The following is a 20063-nucleotide window of genomic DNA, read 5'->3' as shown; positions in this document are numbered from 1 at the left end:
ATTTTTCCGGTCGTCTCTTCTTCTACTTCCCCGACAAACCCGTTGTCTTCCGCCGTCCATGAAGAACAACCACCCGTAACAAACATCCAATTAATCACAAAAACAAGAACCAACCCCTACAGTAAACAACGTCGTTCCATCTGATTCCAATCTCAACAACAAGAGATCTAAGAAAATACTGAAGAAGAAGAACCCGAAGAAAAAGAAATAAAACGAAAAGCTTCTCGAGTTAGATCTAGAAGATAACTATGCAGATATTGAAAAAAAAAAAAGATCTGAATTTAGAAGATGAATCTGTTGAAGAGAAGAAAGAATCATCCTCCAATAAACTTGTTTGCTTCTCAAAGAAGCCGTTTGCAAACAGCCGCAATTGACTTCAATGAAACTGATGTTGTATTATTTCTTACAAGGGAAATGATATTCGTAACACGACTTTTGATGGATGTAGCACAACGTACAAGTTTTACAACTGATTGTACAAACCAGTATTATACAGTTATGGTAAATCTATCAAAATAAGTGGTACTAATATCACTTCCCTTCTTATAATGTTGACCTCATTATCATTTTCATGATACTATGAATAATAAAAAAAAAATTATATAGAGCTTTTTTAGGTTTGTTATAATTATTATTAATTTCATTTTTGTAGAAAAACTGTAACATCCCAATATTGAGATTTTTAAGGTAAAAGAAATTAACCTTTTTTTTTATAGTTTTAACATTAAATTAATTTCTTAGTATTTTATTTTTGGATATGGGGTTAATTTAGTTGGAACTTTATCGGATAATGGGTATTTTAATACCAAGAAAATCATATGGGACGTGGTATCTCCAAAGAGTGTCAACCCTCATTTTCTTTTGAGTCATCTCCCACTTCACTCATTCTTCTTCTTCACTTCATGCATTCTTTTTGCTTTCCCTAAATCAAAGTTCAATCTTCCAAGCCCAAGGTAGAAATCAAAATAATAATCATCATTAACAACTCTTATCAAACAAGATTAAAAGAGCATGAGAAACGGTACCCTACCCATGATTTGGATAGGCCTTGGTTGTGTTCTTATGCAACGGGGTAAAGTCATTGCCTATGCTTCGAGGCAATTGAAAGAGCATGAGAAACGGTACCCTACCCATGATTTGGAGTTAGCAGCGGTGGTTTTTGCTTTGAAAATTTGGCGCCATTATCTCTATGGAGTCAAATTCACCATATATTCCGATCATAAAAGCCTCAAATATTTCTTTAATCAACGAGATCTCAATCATCACCAAAGAAGATGGTTAGATCTTTTGAAAGATTATGATTGTGAGATCTTGTACCATCCCGGAAAGGCTAATGTTGTGGCGGACGCCTTGAGTAGGAAGAGTTCTCACCATGTTTTAGTTGTTTCTCCCCTATGGGTCTTGATCACCAACGATTTCTTTGATCAAGTTAAAGAAGCTCAAGAAAAGGCCTTGCAACGAGATCCCAAGAGAGAAAGAATTCAAGGTCAAATTCAATATTTTACTAAGGATTCTCGTGGCCTTACCTTACGTTTTGGGAGGATTTAGATCCCGTTCTCTTGTGAGTTGAAGCAAATGCTACTCGATGAGGCTCACAAATCCAAGTACTCCATCCACCCCGGTGCTACAAAGATGTATCATGATTTGAAGGTGGAATATTGGTGGCCCGGTATGAAAAGAGATGTGGTGAAGTTTGTTGAAAAATGCTTAATTTGTGCACAAGTGAAAGCGGAGCATCAAAAGCCTTATGGTATGATGCAACCGTTGGAAATCCCCAAATGGAAATGGGAGGAAATCACCATGGATTTCGTCACTAAATTGCCTAAGACGCCTAGAAATCAATTCGATACGATTTGGGTAATAATAGATAGATTGACCAAGAGTGCCTTGTTTCTTCCTATCCGTGAGACATCATCATCCGAAGTGTTGGCGAAGATCTAGGTGAAATAGGTTGTAGCTAGACATGGAGTTCCTATCACCATTGTTTCGGATAGAGACACTCGTTTCACTTCTCACTTTTGGCGAAAATTTCATGAAGACATGGGTACCAAGCTCAAGCTTAGCACCGCTTATCACCCACAAACGGATGGTCAAAGTGAGAGAACCATCCAAACACTGGAGGACATGCTTCGGGCATGTATAATCGATTTTGGAGGCACTTGGGATCTTCACTTGCCTTTGGTAGAATTCTCATACAACAATAGCTACCATTCTAGTATTCAAATGCCACCATATGAAATGTTGTATGGAAGAAAGTGTCGATCTCCAATTTGTTGGGGAGAAGTGGGTCAAAGGGAAATAGGTGGTACGGAAGTGGTCTTAAAAACCATCGAGAAGATAGATGTGATCAAGGAAAGATTGAGAGTGGCTCAAGACCGAAAAAAGTCTTATGCGGATAAACGAAGAAGGCCAATTGAATTCAATATTGGCGATCGTGTTTTGTTGAAAGTTTCCCCATGGAAAGGTGTTTTACGGTTTCAAAAGCGTGGAAAGTTAAGTCCTCGTTTTATTGGTGCGTTCAAAATTTTGGCTAAAGTTGGCAAGGTTGCATACCTTTTGGAGTTACCGGAAGAGTTATCGGGAATTCATCCTACGTTTCATGTGTCTCATCTTAGGAAGTGTCTCGCCGACGAATCTACTTATGTGCCTTTAAATGAAATCGAGGTCGATAACAAGTTGAATTACATTGAGGAGCCTATTGCCATTGTAGAAGAAGAACTTAGAAGAGTACAAAATAAGACGGTGAGAACCTATAAGATTTTGTGGAAGCATGGTAAGATGTCCGATTGTACATGGAAATCCGAGCATGACGTCCTAGTTTACTACCCGTCTTTACATATGGCCGTGATCCGTTCCAAGCGGGGGAGAGTTGTAACATCCCAAGATTTTTAAGGTAAAAGAAATTAACCCTTTTTTTATAGTTTTAACATTAAATTAATTTCCTAGTATTTTATTTTTGGATATGGGGTTAATTTAGTTGGAACTTTAGCGGATAGCGGGTATTTTAATACCAAGAAAATCATATGGGACGTGGCATCTCCAAAGAGTGCCAGCCCTCTTTTTCTTTTGAGTCACCTCCCACTTCACTCATTCTTCTTCTTCTTCTTCTTCACTTCATGCATTCTTCTTGCTTTCCCTAAATCAAAGTTCAATCTTCCAAGCCCAAGGTAGAAATCAAAATAATAATCATCATTAACAACTCTTATCAAATAAGATTAAAAAGTTAGGGTTTGTGGAATTGTGGTGGAGGTGGCCGAAAATTTAAGAGGAAAAAGGGGAAGAAATTGTGTATTGAAAACCCTAAGTAATTGTCTTCTTTGTTGAGGTAAGGAATTTCCCCAATTTAGCTTTATTTTTTCTTTTGAAATTAAGGTTCATGAAGGAACCCAAATTTGGGGTTTTGCTAGAAATTGGATTGTGGTTAATTTTTTCCCAATTCCTTAGTTAACCTAGTTGTCATTGAGTTATATAATGTGTTTGATTATGAAGTTGATAAGTTCTTGTGATAATTTGGGTTTATGAGAAAAGATGAGTTTTTCTAGTTATTGAAATAATGATGAAAATGGTAGAATGAGCTACCTAGGTATTGTATGAATAAAAGTAACTCAATGACAAATGGGTTGGGTTTTGGGTTTGGAAAAGGCTAGTATTTGTGTATGACTAGAGTAAGCTAGTCAAATTGTGAGTGAAAGCTTATGCATTTTATGATATGATCATAGGTTGAGCTTGTTGAGCATTATTGTTTAGCTTTGTTGTCTTTGTTGCGGAGGAGGTGAGTATACTTGCATACCTTTGTGTATACGTTGGGTCAATTACCATGAGATGTGAATGTTCCAAGCATGGTGATTGATTTGGCGTTTAGCCCATGTGGGGCATTGTTTATGAGGCCTAAGAATCTCCGGGGCCTAAGAACCCCGATAGTTGATCGAATGAGGCCTAAGAACCTCCGGTGGCCTAAGAACCCCGATAGATGATCATGATTATGTGTTTAGCTTATATGGATCCATATATGTAATTGATAGTGTGCAAAGTGAGCATGTAAATGTGACACGACGGTGTCATAGGTTACAAGTGAAAGTCTTTGCACCTGCCTTCTTTCGTATTCGTAAATGTATGCAAGCATATTCACTAAGCCTTTGCTTATATTTTAGTTGTTTACACTTTTATAGGTAGTTCCGGAAGAAGGAACTAGTGTTGTTGAATTGAAGAAAACTGAATTAGAGCTTGAAGTAAATTTTGGAAGTTCGTGAAGGTATTTAGGTCATCCTTGGATGGATGACGATCTTTTGGTGTAGATACCTAGTTGTCCCTCTCCTTTGGCTCTTGGTACATCCTGGTGTAATGGTCCTATTTCTTGTTGAATAATGCAAATGAGAAGGTGCAAAACTGTTATAAAGTTGTGAAGTTGAAATTTGGACGAAAATTGTGTCAATTTGGGTAAATGACCCGTTTGGTGGTGCTCATGGGTTTTGAAACTAACTATTGTTGTGTGATGGTCAAATTGTGTTTATAATGTTGTAGAAACTTTCAGAATGTAGCTTTGAAGTTCATTGAGTCATGGTAAGGATTGCAAGATGGTTCAAGTGTCAAAAATGGATTAGGGTTGCTGATCAGGTAGCCCACTGCGGCGCAGTGGGGGTGGTTTCACCTACTGCGGCGCAGTGGGATTCCTCGTCCTTTTTTTCAGTTCCTCCCACTGCGGCGCAGTGGGAGAGTGTCAAACCCACTGCGGCGCAGTGCGACTTCTTCTCTTTTGTTCCGAGGATTTCCACTGCGGCGCAGTGGGGAGTTCTCGACCCACTGCGGCATAGTGGGTTATAATAAAAAAAAATCTTACATTTTCGGTTTATCGAGTCGGGTCCTTTCAAAAATAATTTTTGTTTATTTCCCTAATCAATTTCTTTGCTTTTATCAAACAAAGGAATTTACTGGATTTCTCAACCAATTTCATTTCTCTCTATTTTATTTCTCTACCCTATTTCATTTCTCTGAATTTCTCCCTACCAAACGTTGGATACTATTATTTGTGGCTGGCGATCAATTTGAGGAATTTTCGACAGAAACGAGCAGCGGCAGCTTGAAAAAACAACACATTCTTCCTACATTTTTATTTTCTTTTAGATCATCACTTATCAACACCCACTTATAAAAAACCCTTTCACCGTCATTCATCTCTACCACCACCATCTCTATCTTAAATTTAAACCCACAATTTCCTTATCCTCAAATGAAATGGTGACTCTTTGATTGAAAGATTTGAGGGTTTTTTTTTGTTGGGGTTGAAGATTGAAGATAGTTCCATCATCATCATCCTTCCATCATTTTCTATTTTGGGTTGTAATCTCTACATTTATTTCATTAAAAATAAAACATGATTTGCATATGTCTACGAGGGTACTTGATCACCACTTATCAACACCCACTTATAAAAAACTCTTTCACCGTCATTCATCTCCACCACCACCATCTCTATCTTAAATATAAACCCACAATTTCCTTATCCTAAAATTAAATGGTGACACTTTGATTGAAAGATTTGAGGTTTTTTTTTTGTTGGGGTTGAAGATTGAAGATAGTTCCATCATCATCATCCATCCATCGTTTTCTATTTGTGGGTTGTAATCTCTACATTTATTTCATTAAAAATAAAAGGAAAAAATCCATAAAAAGATAACCTATTTACACCAATTTTCTATTAAAGATAATCTATTTTATTTTTGTCTATTTAAAGGACTCTCCTAATAAAGGGTATCTCGTTAGTTTTTAACAGACGACGCTCGTTAAGTACCACGTCACCGATGTCATGTCATCAATTTTGCTGACGTGGCAGTTGATTTAACCGACTTATATATATATATATCTCAGCAAAACTGCCACGACAATCAAACCCAAATCCACAAATCAATCTTTTCAAAGACCCAATTTCAGAAGCAATCAATATTTATACCCACAAATCCATCAATCAAATACCAAATCCATATTCATCATCGTACACGCCTTCAGCTCCATCTCTATACCCTTCTTTAGATCATGCTAATAGTGACATTCAAAATCTCATCATTAATGACACCAATGATGATCATACTGATCACTCTTTCAAATCATCAGAAGAAATCATAATAAATATCCCAAATTGCATCATCCATCTGATAGATAAACACCAAAGCGTCGAACTTGCTTCCGGCAAGGACCCGCCATCGTCGCCATTATTAATTGCACGTATCGGAAACCAAATTCAATTCCCATTAACTAAAGACGAAGAAGTTGTTAAACTAGATGGGTCTCATTATTTTTTCACGCTACGTACTGGGTCGGAGTCAAAATCGGATCTTGAACCCGATAACTTGTTGAACTATGGGTTGACTGTTCCACGTCATGATTTTGATATGGAGTTTTTTGATGGGTTTTTGGATGAATACAATGTGTTTTTAGTGAAGGATGTGTTGCCGGTGGTGGTGGCGGCAGCAGTTGGGGTGGAGGAAAGTGGTGGTACGGCGGAAGTGACTGTTAGATAGGTTGAAATGGGGAAATGAGTTTTTGAAAAAGAGGACTAAATCTGGTAAGAAACCTGATGTCAGTCCTTAAGCTTTGAAAGAGAATGAAAAGGTAATGAATTATATCTATTTTTTGGCCTCTTCTACTTTCTGTTTGATGTAATTTTTCTTTCTATCTATTTCAGTCGGTCAAAGTCAACTACCACGTCAGCAAAACTGGATGACGTGGCATTGATGACATGACACTTAACGGATGTCATCTGTGAAAAACTAACGATATACCTTTTATTAGGAAGTTATTGGAAATAGAATCATTTAAATAGACAAAAGCAAAATAGGTTACCTTTAATAGGAAATTTTTGTAAATAGGTTACCTTTTTATGGATTTTTCCCAAAATAAAAACATGATTTGCATATGTCTACGTGGGTACTTGTTATGTTATTGATATTGATATAAAGTAGTGATTCTTATATATTTGCTTAGACAATTTAACATTTTTCCTTGATTGTTTATGGTTGATTGATTGATAAACATTTATTTGTGAAATTTTGACTTTTTGGGGTCAAACTTTAACTAGTCAATAAATTAGGATAACATGATATATATGGGTGCATTGCGATTGACCGATTGGATGAACTTGTATATGTTGGTGATTATTCACCACGGTGTTTATGACCGTAAAGCGATATGTTACCTTCAGAATTGATTAGTTAGATATGATTTGTAAAATTAATAACTTGTAGTTGCATTAAAAGATAATCGTCTAAATGTTTTATAACTTTTAGCTTGGATTAGATACAAAAAGGGACATCAACTTGTATTTTGATCTAAGCCTCTTGATTTGTTTTTCATGTCAAACAGTGGGAATGGGGAATACTTGTGATCGCAATACTTATTTCCATCGTTTCTATTGATTTCAATGTTTGAGTCTTTTGTCGTAGATAACCGTCTATACAATTGTTTCAGATGTTCGTTGTTGCTCAAGCAAAGGTCAAATCCCATTAACTAAAAATTCTAGTAATTATATTAGTATTTGTATTAGTATTATAGATAAAAGGTTTCACCAATTTACACTTTTTTTGTTTTATATCGATAATTACTGTCACACCCTGACTAAGGGGGAAAATTCGGGGTGCAAGATAAAGTACACGCACACATGGATGTTACATAGGAAAAACTAAATGAGTGCATAGACAAAGCATAAATAGTGGAATACATAGTTCAAATACGACAAACATAAGTTACAAACATAGGTTCCATAACATTCAAATAAGACATAAGATAAGTTCCCACGCAGGGGAAAAGATTAGGCATAATGCCAACTAGCAAATAGAATAACATGCAAAACTCTAAATCCTAAGCCTGAAGTCTGCTACGAGTCCCATGCTACCATTCCTAGCCACGATTTGCTTGATTACCTGAAAGGAATACTTAAAAGAGTCAACACAAAGGTTGGTGAGTCCGTAGGTTTGAAATCATGATTGTTTACTTGAAACCTCATTTGGATGATAAATCATTACTTGAATAATCGCTTGAAAACGTCCATCGTTTGAATGAGTAAGTTTTATGCCGTTAAATGTGAATACATGAATAATGTAGTATGGTGTGGCTATAGACTTACTTACGATACATAAGTATGAGTATGTGTATAAGCGTGCACTTACGGTACCCGGCTAGAATGTATCAATCGTGCACTTACAGTCATAAACATGACATGACTAGTATGTATCAATCGTGCACTTACAGTCATAAACATGACATGGCTTGTATGTATCAATCGTGCACTTACAGTCATAAACATGACCTGGCTAGTATGCATATCAATATCATAAAGTAGTCTTAAAGCCATAGAATAACCAATGAAAGTATTTACGACATATATGAAAACACATTTTGTATTCCTTTCACCCCAAAACATAAGTAAAAGGGGCTACAAAAAACTCACCTGATAGCTAGCAATGAGTTTAAGCTAAGCAAGATACCAAAAAGCAAGTAATCAGCAAGCAATCAATATGTTTCAAGTTATCAAAATTAAGTATGTATTCATTATAGGAAAGTATGCTCATAACGTGCCACCAAGTCTAAGTTGTCCAAAAGCGTACTAGTTTGACTTTGACCCAATTTTACAAGTTTGACGAAAGTTGACCAGGTTACGAGTTTGACTAAGTTGACCAAATCGACAAAAGTTGACCAAGGTTGACCAAATCGACCAAAGTTGACTAAACCGAGGTAGTAATCAAAATTTGAGGTCTCAATTGAAAGTTGAGGTCTTAAATTAAATTCGGGGTCTTATTTGAGATTTGGGGCCTTATTTCACTACAGGACAAAATTGAAATTGAGAGGCTAAAATAAGAGGCTAAATTGAGAAGCTAAAATAAGAGGCTAGTAATCTGGGGTAGTATTTCACTAAAAGACAAAATTGAAATTGAGAGGCTAGATTTGCGAGGCTGAATTGGAAATGCGAGGTCATAATTGGAAATGCGAGGCTAAATTGGAAATGCGAGGTCGTAAATGGAAATGCGAGGCTAAATTGGAAATGCGAGGTCGTAATTGAAAATGCTAGGTCGCAAATCGACGGGGTCGCAAACTGGGTTGTTCTTCCTCAAAATTCATTCTAGAAAACCTTAATCGTTTATTTCGATCTGAAAGGTGTTTTTAACATCAGATTGTACTTTTAGACTCCCTAATATGATGGGAAAACAATCCTAAATTCGGAAACTCGAAAAATGGACTTAAACCCCAAACCCATTTGAACAAGGGATAAGTGCTTGGAAATGTAACTAAGTATGGTTAAATGTCTATTGTAGGAACCAACTATCAATTTTGGATATTGTATGGAAGTAACTTGGTAAAAGAGTCTAAAACATTAAAAAATGACCTATTCCATCATTAACCGGTAAATACTTAAGTGCATGGAAATGTAACTAAGTATGGCCAAATGTCTATTGTAGAAACCAACTATCAGTTTTGGATATTGTATGGAAGTAACTTGGTAAAAGAGTCTAAAACATTAAAAAGTGACTTGTTCCATTATTAGCCGGTAAATACTCTATTTTCTTTTTAATTATTTCCAACGTGGAATATGTAAGCTGGTGGCGACTGAACCTGTAATCTCGTACTCCTGTATCTGATAACTGTAAGAATCGGGTCTACTTGCTTTCCTTTACACAACTCAACAATTTTGAATTGCCTTCTATTCCGCCTCTCTCATAGCAAATATACACAAGCAGCAATACAACAATACTTATCTTATGTATAATATCCCTTTATTCATCTTGCATTCCTGTACAATGAACCAAGCTATCACATTTTATTAACTGTTAGGAGTATTCAAGAGATGACACTTACTTTTAACAGCCTTCCCAAAGATACTTAGTATTTGCGGTCAAAGAATATATGAGGAATTGAATCTTGCATATTCTGACATAGAAAGCAATTGCAATAAAATTTAAAAAATTGAAAAAATGAAAAATTAGGGCTTTTAGTTTTCCCCCTTTCTATATCTGCTATAAAATATGAATTACTTGTAGATAAATGAAGGACATACCTTGATATAGTTGTGGAAGAGTTAAATAGACATCGATCGAAGACGAATTTTGGATTTCGTATATATGTTGTATGTGTGGATTTGGTTTGGAATTGTCGTGTGTGTGTAATAGTGTGTGTGTGTGTGTGTGTGTGCGTGTGTGTGTAAAAGTGTGTAAAATGAGAAACTGATCCAACGTTTGTTTTTATATGTAAGTTAGTTTTTGTTGTTATTTGCCAGCTCACATATTCCACGTCGGAAATAATTAAAAGAAAATAGAGTATTTACCAGCTAATGATGGAACAAGACACTTTTTAATGTTTTAGACTCTTTTACCAAGTTACTTCCATACAATATCCAAAACTGATAGTTGGTTCCTACAATAGACATTTGGTCATACTTAGTTACATTTTGGGGCACTTATCCCTTTGAACAAAGTTTATAAAAAGTGTACAAAAATTCTTATATCTCAAGATTTTGTTAACAAAATCACACGAAACTTTGACAAAAGATGTAGTATATGATTCCAAACGTTTTGGACGTAAAAAATTCAATACTTGGTGGGTGTAGTGTGTGTATTAAAAGAAAAACCGAAAAATACCAAAAGAAGAGCATAAAAAGGGGTTTTGATTTTATACCTTAAATCTGTAAAATAGATGTTTGTGATGATGTTTAGGACGTAAAAACACTGTTATTGAAGCTAAATCTAAACAAAATAAGGTTTGATTTCCATAAAACTTGTTGTTTTGGGGTAGTAAAGGTGAGGTACTAAAGATGGGGTAGTAAGGGAAAATGGGGTAGTAAAGGTGTGTGTGTTTTTACTAGGAGGCTAAAGTGGTGGAAAAATAAGAGTGTGAGGAGAATAAAACTATTTATTTTTAGGGTAAGATGGGAAGGTTCCATGCTATGTCACCATACTAGTCCGAAAATGTGATGCCATTTCTGAAATACGAGGCAAGACTGAAATAAGATGCTAAATAAGAAATACGATGCCGATGACTAGATTACGAGGTCGTTTATAAAATACTAGGCCGGAATTGAAATACGATGCCAATAAATAAATACGAGGTCGCATTTTCAAATTTAAAATTTTTATTTTGACTCAAAAGTTTTCATGGTCAACTCACGGGTTTTACAATTACACTTTTAAACCTCTTTAAATACTTGATTTACATTTATTACATTTTGTAACCATCAATTTGAGAAATTTTAATTATTTCTTTTCATCATTTAATAAATTGAATATTTTCAACATGTTATTTTCTATTCTTTTTAGAATGGCATTTCAACGTGTTATTTGTATTTCATAAAATCGTTTTCTATACTAAAATACAGTTCTTTGAATGACTTAACGATCAATAACAAGTAGCTATTTTTTGAAATTGATTTTAACTATATAAAAAGATTATTAGAACACACTTACGAATTTACACTATTTTATTTACCATTAATAATTTATGTTTTTTAGTTTTAAAAATCTAACCAAATACTTAGATATTACATTTTTTATCCATCAACTTGAGAATTTTTTTTTTAATTTTCACCATTTAATTACCTAAAAATTTTCCAACATATATTTCTTTCATAAAATATTAAAACTAAAATCTAAAGAAATAATTTAAATAATAAACAATAGTTACAATCCTTTATATATGTAATATTTTAACATGTAGTTATTTAACATAAAATAAACTCGTCTAATCCATATTAAGTGAATAACAAAATATTAAATTTAATAATGTTTATATAATTTAATATCTCTATCTATAACTCTTATAAAACAATAGTTAACCAAACATTTTAAAGCTCTCTTGTAATCTAAAACTAATTTGAAAAATTGTCTCATAAGATTTTATCCTATGTGTCAACTCCATATTTTTCTTAAAATAAACTATATATTTAGAAAACAAATGAACCTATATATGTTAAAATAAATAAATATATATATTGTAAGAATCCAAGATCTTCTCATTAGATAAAATGATATCTTCTCTTTAGTTTAAAAAATCACGTCTATATCTAATGATATTTCATTATCTTTTTTATTCAACATTTATATGAGGTTCCTTTCGTTTTTTTTATGGTGATTATATGAAAGTTTGCTCAGGCCGTTGGTTAGTTGGAACTCTCATCGCATTAATCATTAGTGTCAATATTTAAAGTTTATAAGCTTTTTTATCACCACTAAATTATATTCATCTTATATGAGTTAAGAGCTTTGTATACTATCATAACTTTCTGAAAGAGTTATGTTAATTCTTTCGTTCATATCACCATGGAAATTATGTACTATTTTTGGTTTAATTCTTTTATCATATTTTTAATTTTATGATAATGGTTAATATAATCTCTTTTTTCTTTTGTTTTTTAACAATACATTTTTCATTGTGATGATGAGAAAAATATTATGATGGTAGACGAATAATTAGATAAAAACAAGTGTATATAACAATTAGTTTAATGATTGGATAATGAATACGTTATTGCTAATTTAATTAAGTGAAACTAAATAAATTGTTCGTCCATATGTTTTTTTTACGATCATTATTGATCCATTTCATTACTCATTTGTTCACATATTAAGCATTTCATTAAATATTTTTTAAGCAAGTTTAACTCAAATCTCACTTTACTGGGCATCTTTTTAAAGCAGCCGCACATCGTGCGGGTAAAAAAATCCTGGCATATATATAATTCTTTATCTCCAAATGTATATGTGGCATATCTATAATCTCGCCATGTCATTTTTTTCCTACGTGTCATGTTTATAGACTCCATCTTTATTTGCTTGACATTATTTGCTTGACATCTCATCATCTTAGGTGGCATTACATCTATTTATTTTAAAATAACAAACGTAAAACATGTATAAAAGGAGCCTACGAGTTTTGAACTCACGACCAACTATATGAATGGAAAGTGTCCAAACCACTTTCGCAAAGATTAAATTTATTAATTAATTTCAAACCCATAATATATCAAGTATAGTCTTACTGTACACTCAACGTATTAAATAGAAGCAAATAATATATCAAAATCAAAACAAACTCCAACTTCCATAAATAAAGTTATAATGTAAATTATATAACAAATCAATCAATAACATGACATTTTTTGAGCGCACGTTATATAAAAATTTGTAGTTTACTAAATATTTAGTAGTGCATTCACTTTTTAATTCAATATCTTTTTATCAAATACGCCATATATTATTTGAGTTATCATGTAAAATATGAAGAAAAAAAATTCAAAACAAGACATATGAAAACCAAAAAAAATTTTCATTCTCTATTTATAAAGCCGTAAAACTCAAATATCTTTAACTTTTTTTTTTAAAGTCATTTGAAGCCGCATAACAAGAGATGATAATATAAATGGGTTGTTGTTAATCTTTGAACATTAAATATATTGAAGGACTAACATTTGATTGACGTTGGTTAAAGTTTAATGTGTATTGTCATCACTGATATTCATAGTTTTAAAAAGGTTATTAAGTCTATCCATCTACTATTACCGTTAATTAATTGTATGCTATACATGATTTACTTTTCCGTTGCATTTATTCGTGATTATTACATATTTAATATGTTTATATTAATTATTATTGTTTGTGTTGATTAATAGTGTATTTTTTGCGTTTCCCGTGATTATTAATAACATCAACCTACACCACTTAACACCGCCACCACCACCACCACCAATAGTATCATCACCGACACCACTAGACCGCCTTCCTCACCACCACCATCGTATTGCATGGGTACCATGCTCATGTCACTTTAGTGTTACATGCCAATATTTTTGTATTACATGTCAGTTAGTATTACATATGAGTTTATTTTTATCTAAATATTTTTAGACTAATTTAGGACACAAATAAGAAATTTAGATTTGGGTTTCTTATTTGCTTTAAATTATTATTATAACTTGAATGAGTTTTTATGATAAGGGATGGTAATATAAGGCTGTTAGGTAGGTGTGGAACACTCACATATTGTTTTTTTAATCTATAAAATTCATGAGGGCCTAAACATTTATTCATTAATAAGAAAATATTAAAAAATTTGTATGTAAGGGATTCCACACCTAAACTTAGGTGTCGGACAGTATTATATTAGCTTTTCCCTTATAATAATATGGTTGTTTTGTGATATATAATTTATAAGGAATCAATAATATATAAACGTGCAACGCATGGGGTATAAACTAGTTTTATATATGTGCGTATATATATGGGCAAAAATCTAGTCATGTATTATGTAGAGAGAGATTTGATTCGAATAATTAATTAATGACTAAATTATAACACCTATGATTTTGTTCTCTCATTTTTTTTAATAGCTAGTCAATATTCGTTATCGGGGAACACGTCATCGTATAATGGTGAAGTCCTGCACGTACGCTAGACTATGAGGTGTACACTATAAGCCGGTACACGTGATTCAGAGAAAAAACCACAGACTTGTCACTCCTAAGAGTCGAACCCAAAACCTGTGGGAAAAACCATAGATGCATCTGCCAGGTTCTCTCATTTATATAGAAAAAATATTGGTTATATATATAAATTAAAGAGTACATTAAGAGTTAAGAGCATTTTTTAACTCGATTTAACATGTGTATTTAATTCTCAGGCCGCCATTCTATGACAATCAAACAAACATAATTTTATGAAGAATAAAAATCGAAGTCAATGTTATTTTCACTCATATCTAAATTGATCTATCAAGGTAAAAATGTATCCACTTTTATCACCATAACAAAGTTGAATGGAAAATGATTAATCCACATAGTTCATATGCCTAAAAATCAACTTAAAACTTTAAGAATTTAAAATATGGATTCCACTTATTCTCTTTCCTAATCTTGTCCCCTGATTTTTTCACATGTCATCATCTTACTATTAGACATGCACACCAATTAGGTTGATTTATCATTAGCCAACTTAAAAATCACAGAAATCATTATCTTGCAAATTATTCAAATTTGTTCATTATCACAAGTATCATTATCATGCGAACTATTCAAATCTGTTCATTTTCCAAACACGGATCCTTTCCATACTTTAAGAATAGATATAACTCCATATACACGGTATTTTAGTCCAAAAAAAAAAATGAAAAAAAGAATTAAGTTGTTTAACATAACTCATTGACGAGAAGGCTATATTAAATGAACATTGGACATTTGATATGATATGATAATAAGTACCGAAAGAATGAGTCTTTGATTGAAATATTTCGTCTAAAGACCAATGAGGCAAATACGTCTTTGTTCTTGGAAAATGACTAGAGACATACTAGTCTATGAAGTTTAGCTTTTATAAAAGTGTAATTAATCAAGTTATAGGGAAACAGCTATCAAAAGATTCAGTGCATTGATAAAAATCATATATAATGTTACTCCTTTATATTGCCTTATTCTTTCTGACACCGGCAACTTGTAGTTCACTGGACACTATAGTTGTGTTTCAGAACTTTACAGATGGTCAGAGTCAGACCATTGTTTCAACAAATGACAGATTCGAGTTGGGTTTCTTTAGCCCAGGCACTTCGATAAATCGATACTTGGGGATATGGTTTAAGTACACATCACCTCATAGAGTTATATGGGTTGCAAACCGGGAAACTCCACTTATTAACACCATGGGCAGGGTCATATTGGATCGCCAAGGAGTCCTGTCTCTTGTTAACGGCAGTACGGTCATTTGGTCATCCAACTCCTCTGTATCTAAGACAGAGGATAATTTCTTAGCACAACTCTTGGACACTGGAAATTTGGTGATAAAGAGTGGAAATAATGTTCTTTGGCAAAGTTTTGATTATCCTGGAGATACCTTCATATCAGGAATGAAGTTGGGCAAGGACCTCGTAACAGGACAAGAAATGTACATGACATCATGGAGAAGTGCCGATGATCCTTCCCCAGGTGAGTATACAGTCACGTATACAATGGTTAAGGGTAAATATGAGCAAGTATACATTAGGAAAAATTCTGTTATTCAATCAAGAGTCGGGCCATATAATGGCGTTGAATTTGCTGGCCAGCCAAACTATAAACCCAACCCAGTTTATGTATACAAAATTGATATGCTTATAAATGACAGAGAGATGTACTTTACGTATACATATAATAGCACCACATTCGCAGTAACATTCACAGTGACTCCTACTGGGAAGCTTGAGGTGTGGCATTTAAATATGCGCAACCAAGTATGGATGAAGGACCTCACCTTACCCATAGATAATTGTGACAACTACGGACTCTGTGGGCCATATGGAAGCTGTAGTACTCTAGCTTATCCTAACTGCGGGTGCTTGAAAGGATTCGTATTTAAGAACCCAGAAGACTTGTCTCCTGATAATTGGACTAGTGGTTGTCGTCGAAATGTGGCTTTGAATTGTGCTCCAGGAGAAGGATTTTATAAGTTTTCGAGCATGAAATTGCCAGACACAGTAAATGCTGTGTATAATGGCAACTTGAGCCTTGAGGAATGTAAGGTGGCTTGCAAGAATAATTGCTCATGCAACGCCTATGCCAATCCAAACACCAATCTAAATGGAGTTGGATGCTTGCTATGGTTTGGAGATTTGATTGATACCCGAGTGTACCCACAGAACGGGCAGGATCTTTATGTTAGACTGGCAGCTTCCGAATTATTAGGTAAGCAAATATTTTGAGCTACTTATTATGATGTTTCATTTAGTTATTCTAATGAAGATTAAAATATAATTTTGTGTGATTCACATAGAGCTAAAGTCACTATTAGGCTATTAACATAGGGTCGGTTAAGTACAGTGACCGACCTACATGGTTTTTTTGTCGCATAATGTCAAATTTCTTTATAAATTTTGATTTTCTAAAATGCATGACTCGTGACATTTTTTGTTGCAAGTGTCATTTAACAGGACACTCATACAGTCATACTCTGTAGAATAACCAACTGTGCAAGTACTATTGTACTCCTTTCCACCATGGATTGCTCTAAACTTGGTAATTTCTCTTAGATGTCCATTTTAGCATCCACAAAAGGAAACGAGTGGTTGTTGCTTCGTCAATATCAGCTGGGTTGGCAATGTTGGGCGTTATATCGGCACTCTACATTTGGAGTAAGAGGAAGTGGAGATCAGATGCAGTAAGAGAAGGCAAGAGAAAATTATCTATATGCAGTTCTATATATAGATGATGTCTGTATGAGTGGATACCTCGTGATAACTGTATAGTGATATTATAAGTTAGTCTCAACTTCATATTTTACAGGTAGATCAGTCAAAATATTAGACAAAGATCACAACAGTAGCAGTAAGAATGGAAGTATAGAGTTAGCGGTGTTTAGCTTATCAAGAATTTCGAAAGCAACCGATAACTTTTCTATTGCCAACCAGCTTGGAGAAGGCGGGTTTGGTCCAGTCTACAAGGTAATGCTATCAAACATTAAATGATTCTAGCCCCCAGCAAACAAACAGAAAGGAAAAGAAGATATAACTACTACCTCCATATCACCAACCCAATTTATATGTGCACTTTGACATTTTGAAGTTTTTTTTTTCAATTTTGACTTTAGATATTTTTGTTTGTGTTGCATAAAACTCTTGAAAAAAACTATACTAGTGAAAATAAAGTTAAACCAAAATCCATTCATATTTTTTCCATCATGTATTGCATAAAATAAACAAAAATAGTTAAAGTCAAAATTGAGAAAGAAAGACTCAAAAAGTCAACGTTGGACATTTAAATTGGGGGTACTAGTTTTCAGATTATAGTGAAACCGTGTGAAATGACTAAACACAAAATATAAATATAAACGTTACAATTTACATAGATATATGTGCTAATAATTTAATTACAAATCCAGGGTGTGCTAGAAGGAGGACTAGAGATTGCTGTGAAGCGGCTCTCAAAGTATTCTCGACAAGGACTTGACGAATTTGAAAATGAAGTGATATGCATTGCTAAACTCCAGCATCGGAATCTTGTGAAGCTGTTAGGATACTGCATCCAACGCGATGAAACAATGTTGGTTTATGAATACATGCATAACAAAAGCCTGGACTGGTTTATATTTGGTTAGACTATCTTTCAATGTCATATATTATATATTATTAATCATATGGAGTAGAATATATCACAATGAATATAAATTTGACAAGTAATGCTTTTGCATATTGAGCAGATGACTCAAGGAAGTCGTTACTTGATTGGCCACAACGCTTCCACATTATCAATGGCATTGCACGAGGACTTCTTTATCTACATCAAGATTCGCGACTTAGAGTGGTCCATAGAGATCTAAAAGCAGGAAATATTTTGCTGGATCATGACATGAACCCAAAAATATCAGATTTTGGTTTGGCAAGAATGTTTAAAGGACACGAGAGTGAAGCAAACACCAAGAAAGTGGTGGGAACGTTGTAAGATTACTTTGACTTTGCTTACTTTGATCCATATGACACTTTTTTCCTTCTATTAATCATTGATTTCTATGGTCTGAGTTTATACTCAGGGGCTACATATCTCCGGAGTATGCAGTAAATGGCCTTTTTTCGGTAAAGTCAGATATATTTAGCTTTGGGGTTTTGGTGTTGGAAATTGTGAGTGGGAAAAAAAATACAGGTTTTGCCCATGAAGACCACCATGATAACCTTCTTGGATATGTAAGTGATCTTGATTATGATAATATATTGATAAAATGGGATAATGCAGTCTTAATGTATAACAAATTGTGTCTGTATATTACTTGTTTTCATGTAGGCATGGAGACTTTACAAAGAAGGCAAGTCTCTTGATCTAATTGACACATCTTTAGGTAAAGCATACTCGGTTTCTGAAGTGTTGCGATCAGTACACATTGGTCTATTATGTGTACAACAACGAGCACAAGATAGACCTACCACGCCATCAGTGGTTTCCATGTTGGGTGGTGAAGGTTCACTACCTTCACCTAAACAGCCCGGATTCTTTATTCAAGGAAGTGAGAAGGGATCAACCTCAATTATTCCTTTGCCCTCATCTGTCAATGTAGTAACATTAACTCAAGTAGAAGCTAGATGACCAGGAACTTGGAAAAGGAGTCATGTTAGTACAACATTTCGTGTCGCGTCTTTTTTTTATATGCATCTATATCTTATCAGTGAAAAAAAGATATTCAAATACAATAATAATTTTATATAATGTCAATTCCTTTAAGTGGTTATAGGTTTCTTTTTAAATATTATGGTTGTAATATGTTAAACTTTTAATGTGTCGCTACCTACGCCATCTCATAACAACACTTTTTATGTAGTGTATTTGGTAGCACCATTACTCAAATAACTCGGTAACCCGTATATGTGGGTTTCGAGAATTACATGGGAGGTAAAACATGGATTGAAGATACATAATGGCTTGATGTGATGATTACATGGCTTGATAATCTATTTTACTAGACTCGTTGGATTGCCATGTCACAGACACCAAAACATAAAATAGATGTGTTATTTACTCGAGTATAATGGTGCTAGTCCATTAGATTAGTATGTTGCGGTGATCACTCAGGATAGTCATGACATCCCCCTTGAGTGTTACTTATGTGTGATGAGTATCGTGGGTGGCGCGATTATTAATTAACCACTATATGGCATAAGTGATTCATGAATTGGTTATACATATCCTTAACAACGCCAATTGACCATTGAAATATCTACCCATCATGTCATTTGTGATCTTATGACCGTCTACATACAACCCCCACAGTTATATGATAAGTAAGGCAAAAAGACTAAATATATCCCAAAAATACTCTAAGGAAATAATTACAAAATTTATCCTTAAACACCTAAAATAATACACTATCTCCTTTTACATCAATTATATTTAATCTATAACCTACACTACTCATCACCACCAGTCGCCGCTGCCACCGCTAGTCATAGCCACCACCACCCGTCGCCTCCCACGCCACCATTAGCATAAGAGAAAAAAGAATGTTGTATGACAATAATTCATCAAGAAGGCTATAGGATAAAGATTCTTGAAAAACAATTTCACCTATCAAGTTGTAAATTTG

The 20063-nt window shown here is 33.9% G+C and overlaps 1 protein-coding gene across 1 annotated transcript; it reads left to right on the top strand.

Annotated features, from left to right (window-relative positions):
• Window positions 1-15414: 15414 nt before the first annotated feature.
• On the top strand, window positions 15415-19069 carry LOC122590702 (G-type lectin S-receptor-like serine/threonine-protein kinase At4g27290). Its single transcript, XM_043762884.1, has 7 exons — window positions 15415-16681; window positions 17026-17163; window positions 17279-17436; window positions 17874-18084; window positions 18192-18429; window positions 18522-18672; window positions 18770-19069. The coding sequence occupies exons 1-7, from the start codon at window positions 15415-15417 to the stop codon at window positions 19067-19069; spliced, it is 2463 nt and encodes an 820-aa protein (XP_043618819.1).
• The last annotated feature ends 994 nt before the right edge of the window (window positions 19070-20063 follow it).

Source organism: Erigeron canadensis, chromosome 1, assembly GCF_010389155.1.
Source record: "Erigeron canadensis isolate Cc75 chromosome 1, C_canadensis_v1, whole genome shotgun sequence".
Classification (NCBI taxonomy): domain Eukaryota; kingdom Viridiplantae; phylum Streptophyta; class Magnoliopsida; order Asterales; family Asteraceae; genus Erigeron; species Erigeron canadensis.
The sequence above is the reverse complement of the archived record's forward strand: the minus strand, read 5'-3'. Positions and strand labels throughout refer to the sequence as shown.

What these genes read in the sequence shown, in the direction of transcription:
- LOC122590702 (XM_043762884.1), top strand. Translation starts at nt 15,415, where the DNA reads ATGTTACTCCTTTATATTGCCTTATTCTTTCTGACACCGGCAACTTGT. An exon ending in GGCAGCTTCCGAATTATTAG is followed by an intron (nt 16,682 to 17,025) that starts GTAAGCAAATAT and finishes AATTTCTCTTAG; the next exon opens with ATGTCCATTTTAGCATCCAC. An exon ending in AAGAAAGTGGTGGGAACGTT is followed by an intron (nt 18,430 to 18,521) that starts GTAAGATTACTT and finishes GTTTATACTCAG; the next exon opens with GGGCTACATATCTCCGGAGT.